Here is a 14445-nt window from a genome sequence, read left to right as displayed (position 1 = left end):
AAATATAAACCATAATTTTATTTATACTTCTAGAAATATGTTACATCTAATATGTAAATGTAATATATTTATTAGAATATTATAAAATTCATCATTTCAAAAATTATTTGTATTTTAAGAAAACTGGCGTGCCACATTTAAAGTATCATTAGATTTACATTATTATTTAAAAGTTGCTTGTTATATTTGTCAATGTGTCTAAGTAACCAGATGCGTTTGAAATTCTTGAGAACATTAGATATGTCTAATTTCTAAGTATATAATCTACTTATATTACCAGGTTTGAAGAAAAACGTCTAAGCTGAATTTCTGCAGGAGCCATGGGTCCAAGTTCATGTTCATTCTGGTTTTGTGATCTCTTCTACCCTATGCTGTATGTCTATACATTTCTAAAATAGTTCAATTTTGGTTCTAGGGAAAGTGCAACACAACGGAGAGCCTCTGAAATTTTTATATCCACCTTTTTCTTTCCCCAAATCCTTGGGTTCTAACCCATTAGAAATGAGTGCTTTAAATTTTTAAAGTCATTTGTATATTTATAACAATTCTATTACTGTTTTCAAAAACATTTTGGAAAATATTTATAGGCAAGATTTGATCATTATTTCCAGTGAAATCACATTCAAAAATACACATAGCTTAATGAAATTCACAGTCATTTCAAGAAATATTGACAATTTTCACTATGTTGCAGTTTAATAATCAGTAACAGTTAAGATGTACCTATTTCTTAAGATATGCCTATTCCTCAGCATAGTAGGAAATTGAAGATCAAAGATAACTTTGGTTACTAACATTTATTGAAAAAGAAATATAATTTCTGCTTTTGTAAAACCCAAATGCTCCCTGACTAGCTTTGTTGATAAATTCAAAGCTACTTAGAATAATTGAGTTGATAGTGTCTGTATAACTATTTAGTATCATGAACTCTAGACTCTAAAATTTTGAACATTAGTGGACACTTTTTAAAGAAAAACAGCTTATGGTATTTAATAGTCTTCTATGTGTTCTAAGAAACCTGATGATTATGTTAGTTTATTATGTACCAGAGCTTAGAAGTACACAAATAACATTCTAATGTAAGTTTCACATTTTACAAATAAAAAAGTGAGCAGCAGATAAGAAAGTGTGTGAAATAAATTGTGAAGTAATGATAATGTATTTCAAAATGAGTTTGCTCTCGTAAGTGTTTACATATCTAGTAATTTGTACAAAACTCAGTTTTATTTGTGTTGCTATACCTGGTATAGCGATTAAATGCTACAAAAAATCATTCTGGCATATTTTCCCTCCATATGTCTATGTTTATGTCTCATTTTACCTGTACCTGCATGATGAATAAAAAAAAAAAGAAACTTAAATGTGACTATTTAACCTATAGAATTAATTTTTTTCTTAATTGTATCGGCAAAGTATAAATGAACTACTGAATAATAAATATACTATAAAAGTAAACTACTGAATCACTATCGTTAGCAAATTTTTAAAAATATTTTAGGAATTTGAAAGTAGAAAACTTGAAATTTGCATGCTTTTAAAAATTAAAATATTATTATACAAAGCTCATAACATAAAAGCATGTAATTAATATGAATAGAATAAAATTAATTTTTTGATGTTTTAAAATAAGATGAACGCATAACAAAAATTATATATTATAAAGCTTATTATATATATAATTTGTATATATATTGAATATAATATATTATAGAATTGCAATAATTATATAAATTATAATATATGAATATTAAAGATGTTAATGATATCTATTATATAACAATATTGTATAATATACGAATAAATTTCATATTATGAAACAATGATGTATTGTTTAGACTTTGTAATTTATAATGAGTCCTTACCTGACCAGAGCCTGCATTTTCACAAACATATGTCTCATAGTATTGAGAGAACTCAGGAGCATGATCATTGATGTTAAGAACTTGCACATACACTGGGATCGAAGAGATCTGTTCTATATTGTCTGCAATTTGAATATATATAATAATCATCTAACATATTTAAGTATGTCTTTAGAAGAGACATCATTAAAATTACATTAGCGGCTATGTGGTGTATTTTTATTTTACTTGAAAAAAGCAATCTGAAGACAGGATATCTATATGATTCACCTATTTATCAACAATAGAGCCTAGAAAAAATTCTATGCTCAATATACTCAAACCAAGCATGGGTGCATTGTACTTGCCATGGGCTGTAATAAGTGATGAGAAAAAGTAGTAAAAAGATAAAGTAAAATAAGGGTATACGAAGAGCTTGCAAGAGTCCAGGAATCATTTAAAGTTTTGTATTAACTCATTTAATCTTGATCAATACATGGATTATTATTCCCCCCAATTTTACTGATAAAAAATTGATAAACCATTTAGTTTCAAAAATTACAGTTTAATTATTTGTGTAAGGTTATAGCTGCAGTGCTATAACAAAAATAGCAATCAATTCTGTGAACCACTGAAATTTAGAGCGTAGCTTTTAACAACAAATAATTAGAATCTAAATATATTTTAAAGTAAAATAGTTATAATAAAATCTAAATAAAATTTTTATATAAACATCGAATTGAGAAGAATTTCTAAGTGAGCTAAGAAATTCAAAAAACATAATGAGAGAAAATTGTGGTTAAAACATTTAAATCCTTCAAATTGATACAAAAAAAGACATTTCAGAAAAAAGTATGAACTAGGAATTTACAGGAGAGAAAATTCGATTTATCTTATAGCAGACTTTCTCACTGCTGTCACTATTAATATTTTAGACTGGATAATTCTTAGTTTTGGGAGGTTCTCCTGTGCATTGTAGGATGCTTAGCGGCATTCCTGACTTCTATCCCCCAAATGTCTGCAGCATCCCTCCCACCCCAGTGTGTCAATCCAAACTGTGTCCAGACATTGTCAATGTGCCCTGGTTGAAATTTGGGGCAGAAGTGTTGAGCCAAATGGCCTGCGGTGGAGACACACTGAGCTATCATGATGTTCACACAGCCTCTCACCACAGGTAAGAAGAATGGTTTAGCACATGCCATTTGTGATAAAACAGCACCCAGTGATAGCTGAGTGCTGAAAAATAACAATGTAAACCAACTCTAGCAATGGATACTGAAATTTAAACTACACATATCTGTGACCCAATCTGTTAAACTTAAGCTACAGTCTAAGGTATCAGTATTTGAGTAAATGACCCAATTAAATACGTTCCAGAGTTATTTGCATCACATCCAAATTATATAAACGACTCAAATGTACATCAAAAAAGAATTGGGGAGAATAAATTACAACTGAACTATGACATTATGTGGATTTATTAAAAATGTGTGAGTCTGGCCAACATGGTGACTCACACCTCTAAATCCCAGAGCTTTGGAAGGCCAAGGCAGGAGGATAACTTGAACTCAGGAGTTTGAGAGCAGCCTGAGCAACATAGTGAGAACTCGTCTCCACTAAAAATCCAAAAAATTAGCTGAGTGTGGTAGTGTACATTGTAGTCCCAGCTACCTGGGAGGCTGAGGTGGGAGAATCGCTTGAGCAGGGGGTTGTGGCAGCAGTGAGCTGTGATCGGGCTACTGCACTCCAGCCTGGTCTACAGAGTGAAACCCTGTCTCAAATAAAAGAGTGAGTCAACATAACACATTTTTGTTGTGAGCTCTAAAACTGGATGACTTGAGTTTGAATTTTGGTTCTCAATTTGAGAAAAATACTTAACCAGAATGCCTCAGTTGGCATTCTGAAAAATGGGTGTGATAGTAGTAACTGCCTTATAGGGTTGTTGTTAAGATTAAACATATACATAAAGCAATTACATAAATTACATGAAGCAATTACATAAATTGGATAATATACATAAGGCAATTAAGAGTAATTAGCACATAACTGAACAATGAATGTTAAATATTATTTTGTTGTATCTACTAACCAGACGTATTTTGTGAACTGAAAAAAGTAAATTGCAGCTATTATATTGTGTAGTTTTTTGTTTTTTTTTTTAAACTTTCTCTCTCTCAGGCTGTAGTGCAGTGGCAGGATCCCAGCTCACTGCAACCTCCACCTCCTAAGCTCAAGCGATTCTCCTGCCTCAGCCTCCCTAGTAGCTGAAACTACACGCACATGCCACCAGGACTGGCTAATTTTCGTATTTTTAGTAGAGACAGGCTTTTGCCGTGTCGGCAATGGTGATCGCGAATTCCTGACCCCAGGTTATCCACCCACCTTGGCCTCCTAAAGTGCTGGAGTTACAGGCTTAAGTCATCATACAGGGCCTCTCTTTTTCTTAAAAAAAAAAAAAAAAAAAAGCTATAGGAAAGGTGCATACAATTAAAAGGTATAGGGGTGGGATTCTTTAGTTTGTCTCAGTGTTTTCATTTAAAATATATGTACTATTTGTAATGATAATTTGAAAGAAAAAGACAAATTAAAAATTAGAGGCCTGGTACTTGCTGAAAGCAAGGGAAAATATTTTTTCTTTCCTTCCCTTTCTCAGAGCATTCATACACACACACACACACACACACACACACACACACACAGAAAGAGAGAGAGAGAGAAAGAGGAAAAAAAAAGCTTTGTATGTAAGTTTTTTCTTTGTCCCTTTGAAGTGTATGGAAATCTTTCAAAAGTTCAATAAGTTTCTTGGAAGCTTTAGGATGCAGGATTGTATTTCTTAAGTAATGGTGACCATCTCTTTGAAATGTAATCTTCGAGGAATACAGCATCCCTATAGCCTACATTTGGGGGAGGATAGGAGACTCATTTTAGCAACGTTCTTGTTCTAAGTTGTAGAACTACCTCTTGTCATAAAGACATGAAAAGTTAAGTTGTCCTTTGGATAAAACCACTTAGCAAACACAGGCGGTCACTCCAACTACCCAGTGAATATAGAATGAATTTTATGTGACAAATAGTGCTAAGTCCTCATACTCGAACGTCTAGATAACATTTAACTTGAGAACATGTATATAATGGATTGCATTTGCTTGACTACATAAGAAGGTGAGATTTCTTTCCATTTTGGCAATCTCTTAGATTTCCTATGATGCATGTCACATTGTGTTTTAATGCTTTCCAGTAATAAAATTTTTCTCTCTGTTCTACCTTTGAGGAGAGGTTTTCTGGGCTGGGATGAGATTTTGCTTATAATTGTATTTTCCCAACAATAACAGTTACAATTAAGATAGAAATTGTAATTTTCAATTAATTAAAAATTAAAATTTCTAGGATTTATTACACACACACAAACACACACACACACACACACATCCATGGCCTTTAAGAAATACAGCAACTATTAGTATTTATCATTTTGAGACTTTTCTCCATTGTGTGACATTTAGGATGAAAATAAATTAATGGAACATTTAAAAATGAAAAGATATTTCTAAAGATTTCAAGAAGAAATGAACCAGAAAATTAAGGTTCATATTTGTTATGGTTTTAGCACATACATCATCACAGAATATCTTTTTGCTTAAATAATTAAATTGTATAACGTAATTCAGTTGTGAATAAACTGACAGAAAATTAATAAGAAATTCATAATGTTTTTATCTCTGTGTTCCTAAACTTTGCTTGAAATTAAGTTCAAATTAAACCTTTGGTATTACTGTAAAAAATGTATATAAAACTTCACAGCTTCACCTTAAAATAGTTAGTAGTTTTATTCACTTAGCTGGCATACTGATAAATAGCATTGTGCTTAATTTGGGAAGCTTTCCAGAAAAGAGACTAAGCACAACGAACTTCATTTGCTGGAAAAAAAAAATGTCAAAATGGAACATCTCTTTCCTATAATCAGTATAATTGCTATGGTGAAAGCTTTTCAAGGTAGTTAGCAAATGCAGCTAGAGGATTTTTAAAACAGTTTTATGTAATGCCCTGTTTTCCACCAGTAGGTGGTTTATTTATATTGCTATTGAAGCTTAAATGGTCAAGCCTAATTATTTTTGGTTCAGTATTGATTTCATACTAGTAAAAAAATGGCAGTTACACATATTTTCCCCAAATAGATCTAAAATGGGCTTAATGATGTAGAACTTTTTTAAATGTTAGAGAAACAAAAAAAAAAAAAAAGGAAAATTTGTTATCCAGTGCTATAAAAGCTCATTCCAACTAGTTTTTCCTTAAAATGAAAAAAAAATTGTTCTCAGAAATACGCAATGAATAAAAGCTGCATTTAAAATAAACAGCTTTGCATTTTCTGACACGAGAAGCCTTGACGTTTCCTCTGTTGCAGCGGGCATTTATTCCATTGTAACATTTGCCTCCTTTTATGGTTTAGTTAAATGGAACCTTGAAAACCCAGATTCAAGCTCTCCTACAGTGTTTCCATAGAATTGTTCACTGTATCGCAAAAAATATGCGGACATGCCTTCTACTCCACCATATCACCTGCCATCTGCCTAATAAAGTAAGGAAAAGAGAGATATATGTTCCCTGCCTCAACAAAGAGTGAAGAAAGGAAACACGATTATTAAAATTCTACGTAAAATCAGCTGTAAGAAAAGATGCATCTGAGAATACTTTCTATTCGCAATTTTAATACTTTACAATTCTAAATCTATTGACTAAGTAATGGAAATGACTTTGATATTTTATATTGTGTTACATTTATTTCTTTAAGCTTTAATAAATATAATTGTATGAATAACTGATTCACAATTGTAAGGACAATATTCAAGTGGTCAATCAGAATAATTTACAACCTGAAAACGAAATCATCTGCCTAAATAAACAAGCAGAATTTCAGGTGAATTTCATTTATATTTTGTGGTTTCCTCAATTTATTCTTGTATGAAAAATTATTTACTGTTATAATTAGAAAATAACAGTTTAGAAGGTATTTAGTGGTAAGCATATAAATAAAAACTAATAAAATAAAATACACAAGTACACACATTTACACTGAATGTCATTTAAATAATTCCAACAACATTTTAAAGTAGCCTCATCCCCATGTATAGAAATTGTGTAATTATTTACGAAATATGGCAAACAACTGTATTGGATTTCAAATGAGTACTTACATTTTTCTGTGGCTGTAATACTTAGGTTGTACCAAGCACTGATTTCACGATCCAGTGAGTTAGTTGTAGTGATTGTACCATTATCATCGATATTGAACACTTCGCTCCTAGTAATAGAATACCTGAGCCAAAAGGAAAGTATATCTTAATGTTTTTATTCTAGCTACATAACAGTATTACATAACACTTTTAAGCAGTAAGACATGTTATTCAATGCATACTCTACATAGTCAATATATACTACTGAACAACTTTTAAAATAGTATATTCCTGTATTTAAGATTCAACTCAGTGGAGACAGAAAAAAAAATATAACATGACTTTAGATTTAAATTGACGGATGCTAAATCTAAAATTAATGATTGTGAATCTTTTTTTCCTATTCAATAAATTAAAATATATCTTCAGGCTAGACAAGTATTGATCTCTTTCCTACGTCACAGGTGTTGCTTGCGAATCTGTTCATTTTACTACAACTACTTGACTTGATATTTAACAAATGTTTTTGTTTGTTTAAAAAGTAAATTTGATAAAAAGTAAGGTCTATATAGTAGATAGAATTTTAATTCTTTTGGGAAACCTGAAAGACCTCTGGAATCTGAAATCAGGAATCCAAAAGATTTTATATATATATATATATATATAGTAAAACATATATATAATACATTATATATGACATATTTACATTTTATAACACATTACATATTTTATTACATATATAACATACATGTAATATTTAATACATATATGCTGTATTCTATATTACATATACATGTTTTATGCATATATAATATATGTAATATATGATACATATATGTTTTATTATATATTACATATATTATAAATATTATATAAATATATTATAAATATTATAAATACATATGTATGTGATATATTACATCATAGATATTTATTTTATATTATATATATTTTTACATATAATATATATGTTTTATATCTATATACACACATATGAAACAAAAGTAAAATATAGTAGTTCTAATGTGCTTTTAGATTGTGCATGGAAGAAAGCCAAGTTACAAATTTCTCCCATTAAAAAAAAAAACTGAAAAATGATCTCAACCTCCACAATGAAAGAAGACTTTGAAATACTCCGCATGTCTCATCTACATGGAAACAATTGATAATAAAAATTAAAGAGTAATAATATCTAGGGTTCAATAATGGCTTCTCATTGCATGTACATTCCTGAAGACTTTGATGAGATATCAATGAAGTTTACCATAATTACATGGCAAAGATGAGAATATTTTAATTTTGAGTTCAAGTATTTCCAAAAACATTATACTACTTTGTAACTTAGTATTCAGATAAGGATTCAATAGAAATTATGAAGAATTAAGCTTTAGAGGAGTTCAGTTTTAACTGTACTCCATTTAAAATATTTACAAGTATTTTCCCTAAATATACCCAAGTGGTTGCCCTTCACACATAATAGATTTGTTGGCAAAATTATACAGTGTTTTAACAGTTGTTATTTTGAGTTAAACATCTAATCCTATTTCTGTAAAATGTCATTGCACATAAAGCCCATTTAAAGTTTGATAGGATGTTATAGTCTTTAATAGTTTAATTCGCATCTGTTAGAATTTAGGAAGAAGAGCCACATGAACAATAAATTGGTTCAGGTCCCATTAATTAATTAAAACAGAAATAAAAATATATGTAGCCTCTCTAGGATGTGATATAAGCAGTGAGTGTAATATGTATCATTTTTCTTAACCCCTTTTAGAACCACAAATTCTCATTATGTAAATTTTCTTTTCCCCCACTCCACCTTCACTGGACAAAATTTGTTTGGCTTTGAGGTAAGTTTTAGTTAAATTTTACATATATGTAAAATACAAATATATATTTTTCCCATTTTTAAACTAGGGAGACAAACATCAGAAAATTCATAAATATGTAAACAGCTGACTTATTTAGATATGTACCATCATCATCTCAGCAAAATTTAAAATTTGGAATTTTCCCACTAATCCAATTAAAAATATTTTAAAATAATTTTGGACTTACAGAAATGTTGCAAAAATAGCACACAGCATTTCTACATGCTCTTCACTCAGCTTTTTCTAATGTTAAAATCTTATGTAAAACTTTAATCTTTTTAATAAATTAATCGCTATAATGTAATTAATCAAACTACAAACTATAGTTGAATTTCACTGTTTTTTTTTCCACTCATATTCTTTTTCTTTTACAATCCAATCTAGAATCCAATATTGCCTTTCATTTTCTTGTGTCCTTAGTCTCCTCCACAATTCCTCAATGTTCTTGTCTCTCAAGACCTTGATGCTATTGAAGAGTATTGGTCAATTATTTTATAGAGCGTCTCTCAATTTGGGTTTGTCTGACGCTTTCTCATAATTAGACTAAGGTTACATATTTTTGGCAGGAATAACACAGACATGATATACTTTCTTAGGCTATCATAGCAGGGGAACATGATGTTCATCATGTCTCATGAATGGTGATATTAACATTGAGAACTCGATTAGGTGATGACCCCATTTCTCGGGTAAAATTGCTATTTTTTTCTTTTGTAATTCATAAGGATCTCAGGAAACTATTTTAAAATGTTCTGGTTTCTCAAACATTTATCCACTAATTTTCAGTATCCATAGATGAATAATGTTAACATTTTTGAATACTTTCTTTCTGGAACCACAAGATGCTCCTGGATAATCTTGTCTTTTCCTTACAACAGCTCTGGATTCCAGTTATCAGATGAATTGCAGCATCTTTGATTGGAGAGTAGTATTAGAAAGCAAGATCTAGTATTAAGAGTTCCCATTGCTTCTTGAGTTTCATTGTTTTTAGGTCCTTTGAGCAGACATCAACAGGAAATATATGTATGTATACCCATGCGTACAAACACATCTCTATTTATTTCCATATAATTCCTTCTGTCTGTATATATATTAAGGCATTCATGCATCACATCTCAGATTTCAATCCAGTGAGACACCTTCATGTAACTTTTCTTAATTTTTTATTTGTAACCATTTCCCTTGACAGTAATCAATCTTAGTCTTATTATCTACAGTATATTTACTTACGTGTTCAATCCCAATATACATGTAGAGTAACACTGCAGTCCCAAAATGGTATCCATGTAAAAAATATATTCATTATGTAGAGTACATTTTTTCTGAATAGCCATTTTTTTTGTCTCTAGATTTAGAATTGAAATACTCTCTTCCAAAATTACTTAGGTTGTATTTTCCTATACAACATAATTTTGATTATGTTATTTGTCTATAATATAATAAAGTACATTTGCAATAGTTTGCATTCAATTTTGGGAATATCTCCAAAGTTCTGTTTGATTTTTTTTTTCCAGAGTCTACACTAATTGGTATTTTACTCTATATCATGGAGAATTCTGTGAACTTGGACAAATGAATAGTCATGTGTCCGCCTTCACGTAGTGACACAGAACAATTTTATCACCCTCCTTTCCTTTGTCATATCTTTTTAGTTTAGGTACCACAGGTTTTATTTTTGTTTGTTTATTTTTTAATCCATTCACCTATTGAAGGATATTTGAGTCAATTCCAGTTATTGGAGATCATGTGTAAAGCTGCCATAAATGCTTGCATACAGGTTTTCATGTCAAAATAAGTTAATACATTTTCTAGGCCTGCTGCAACAAAACACCACAAACTGGGTGGCTGAAAACAATAAATTAACTCTATTACATTTATCACAATCAAAGTATCAACAGGGTCATGCTTCCTTTGAAGCCTGTAGGGGTGAATCCTTCCTTCCCGTTTCTAGCTTCCAGTGATTTCTGGCAGTCCTTGCTAGTCTTCCGCTTGTAGACGCATCGCTCTGATCTCTGCTTCGGTTGTCACATGGCGGTCCTCTCCCAGTGTCTGTCTTCTTATAAGGACACCAGTCATTTTGAATTAAAAACATACCTGTTCAGTTTATGACCTTATCTTAACTATTTACCTCCACAATTACTCTATTTCTTAACAAGGCCACATTCGGGTGTACTGGATGTTAGGACTCAACATGTCTCTTTGGGACACAATTCAACCCAAAACACAAAGTTTCCTTTATTCCTGGGTAAATGCTTGGAAGAGGGATTGATAGGTGTTGTGGTCAATATAAGTTTAATTTACAATAATCTTGTATCTTTCTGCATTGATAAACTCACTTATTACTGGGCATTTTTGGGAATTTCATGGAATTGTGTAGGCAATAATCAAGTCATCTGCAAATAAAGAAAACTACATTATTTCTCTCCAGCTTGTGTGTTTTTATTTATTTTTCTCACTTACTGCATGGCCAGGACTTCCAATATTATAGACTTGGTCTAGTGAAAGAGTACATTCTTGTTTCCAATCTTAGGGAAAAAGCACATGATATTCCATAATTAAGTATAATATTAGCTGCATTCTTTTGTAGATGCTCTGTATCTGTTTAAGAATCTTCTATTCATATTGTGCTGATTGTGCTGATAGTTTTTATAATAAGTTAATTTTGAATATTGTCAAATGTTTTTTCTTTGTCTATTGAGATATTATATGGCTTTTCTTTTTTAATCTGTCAACATGGTGGTTTATATGAAAATATTTTAATATATAGACACATCCTTGCATTCCTGGGTGCACTCCAGTTGATAAGAATATACTTTCCTTTTCACAAATAGCTCAAGTTACTATTATTGTAAGGAATTTTCATATTTGTTTATGAGGGATATTGATCTGTAGATTTCTTTGCTTGTTACATATGGTAGAATTTATGAGTGGCATCAGTTTTTACTGGAACTGCTCTTTGTTTTTGTGAAGCTTTTTAACTGACTTCTTGGTGGTATATATATGCTTGTGTGTATGCATGTGTATGTATACATATTTATGAGGTGGTACATATATGGTTGTTTGTAAATGTATATATGTGTGTGTATGCTAAGGTTACTTATCTTTTAATATAAATTCAGTGGATTCTCTCAAGAACTTCCTCTAAATGTATAGGCATAGAATTGTTCAAAGTAGTCCCTATAATCTTTTTTATGTCTGTGGGATCAGTATGTGTGCTCCCTTTTTCACTTCTGATAATAATAATTTTTGTCTTCTCTCTCACTCTCTCTGTTTGCCCCTTGGTCTTTCTTGATAGAGATTAATAAACTTTAGCAATATTTTGAAAGAATCTGCTATTGTCTTCATTATATTGCTCTGTTGCTTTCAGTTTCACTGCTTGTGATCTAATCGTTTTATTTCCTTTTTCCCCTGCTTGCTTTGCTTTTTATTTGCTCTTTTCTAACAGGAAATAATACACCGTCTTTCTCATATTTACGAAATATTTCAAAGTTTGACTTTAGGCTTAATTTGAAAAGAAACTTCAATAACGTCCAAAAAGTAAATAATACCCATTGATACCAAAAGAGTAATCCCTATATCTGAAGTCCAAAAGATTAAGGCAATTGTCTTAGTCATCACAGACAGCTATTAAAAATTACCATAGACTGGGCAGCTTATAAACAACTGATATTATTTGTCACATTTCTAGAGGCTGGAAGTATGAGATTATGATGCCAGCATAATTGGCTTCTGACAAGAGCCCTCTTTCAGTTGCAGACTGCTGACTTCTGTGTCCTCACAGCCAGAGAGAGGCTTGAGAGAGCTATCTGGGTTCCCCTTTAAGGGCACTAATCCCATTCATTAGGGCTCCACCCGTGTGACTTGATTCCTTATAAGACCCACCTTCTCGTACCCACCTAATACATTTTCATTGAGATTTAGGATTTCAAAATGGGACCCACCTTGTAATACAATTTCACTGGTGTTTCGGATTTCAAATATGAACTTTGAGGGACATAAACATTTAGACTTCTGAAATAATACATAGTCTTAGTGATAAAATAAAAATTTTAAGAATAATTTCTTATGAAGTTCTTAATAATTTTATGGTAGTAATTTTATTACAGATTGTTTGGGCTCCTCTAATTTTTACCACACAAGGCTCCCTAAAAGAATTCTATCATCTCACTTTCAAGTCTAAATATTAAATTTTTCCATTATTTCTGTGCCCCATTTTTTTAAATTGACATACAGTTTGTTATTATAATTCATATAAAGGTAGATCTTGCCCTTCAAGCTTTTATGACCTCAACTACAGCAAGAATATGTTGTTAAACCAGTTTATTTATCCCACCCAAGACTTGATGAAACTGAGTTTGGGAATTTCCATGCTTTACAGAAACAGCAGGTGATTCTTACTCAGTAGGAAAAACTAATATGAGTTTAATGAATTGGGGCTAATATACTATGTTTAATATGTGTTAGTGTTTCTCCCACAACAATGAAACATCCCTAAGGCCAAAATACAATAACCTAATATTTTTTCTGGTTTTCACATCTCTTACCATGCAGTGAGTATTAAAGAAGAGATATTATCAAATTAAAACTCAAATTGAAATCATTTTGCATTTTATGTTCAAACATTTTGGGGATCTTTTGCTTACAAAAAAAAAAAAGAGATAAAGCAAACCAAAAAGAAGCCTCCTGAAATGTGCTGAAGTGGATATTTTCATAAGCATCTGATTTTGTTTTTATGATGTATTTTGAATGTTTGTTAAATCAAGCTGTATCACATGGAAAAAAAATCAACAATATCAACAACAAAAACTGCTGTATCCTCAGTGATCCTAACATATATATGAAAAGCAATATTATTTAAAAGACACTTTTAAATGAAAGAGCATCTGTCAAATCATTAAAACGTGTTTTTTTGATGGATACAAGTTATTTTAAAAAGTAATAATTGCCAGTATAAAGGTAGAAGTCATTAGCTAAAATATTTTCAGACTGAAGTAAGTAGACACCAATGGTGATACTATAAAATACAAAACCTCTTAGTATTTGGTTGCACCTTAGGTTTTTCTTCACATATATGTAGCATTTTCACATGTAGTAAGCATGCAATTCTTCATTGTGTATTATTGTGCTTTAAAATGTATGCAGTGGTATTATCTACGCATCACAAGCATCATGAATTATAATTTATTCACTTGTATTCCTAAAATTAACAGTTTTTAATACTTTATTATTATAAATGATAACATATTGAATCTTAATCATCAAAGCATTTTTCAACATTCCATATTATTTAGTGTTCACTGATGAACAATGAATAGGTATATAGATACATCTTTTAAAGTAAATAATTGATATGCACTTACACAATCACTAAAATCTCTATGACTAATTAAGAATTATATATGCATATCAGAAGGCAACATTTTATGAACTGGAACTATAATGGAAAAGTGGGAACATTTCTTGGTATCAAAAATTAAATTGAGCTTTTTCACCGAGCTACTGCAAGACCTTCACAGAGCCAACCAGTAGCTACCATTTTAATTAATATATGAAGGTTTATGG

The 14445-nt window shown here is 30.8% G+C and overlaps 1 protein-coding gene across 1 annotated transcript in view; it reads right to left on the bottom strand.

Moving 5' to 3' along the window:
• CDH19 (cadherin 19) overlaps positions 1 to 14445 on the bottom strand; it is a 114498-nt gene that overhangs the window by 26986 nt on the left and 73067 nt on the right. Inside the window, exons 8-9 of the mRNA XM_055296945.2 lie at positions 7034 to 7155; positions 1863 to 1984 (exon numbers count right to left, since the gene is read on the bottom strand). Of these exons, the coding sequence (XP_055152920.1) occupies positions 1863 to 1984; positions 7034 to 7155 (244 nt within the window). The remainder of the gene's footprint in view (positions 1 to 1862; positions 1985 to 7033; positions 7156 to 14445) is intronic.

This window comes from Symphalangus syndactylus, chromosome 1 (assembly GCF_028878055.3).
Source record: "Symphalangus syndactylus isolate Jambi chromosome 1, NHGRI_mSymSyn1-v2.1_pri, whole genome shotgun sequence".
NCBI lineage: Eukaryota > Metazoa > Chordata > Mammalia > Primates > Hylobatidae > Symphalangus > Symphalangus syndactylus.
Note: the sequence above shows the minus strand (reverse complement) of the source record. Positions and strands in the feature narration are given on the sequence as shown.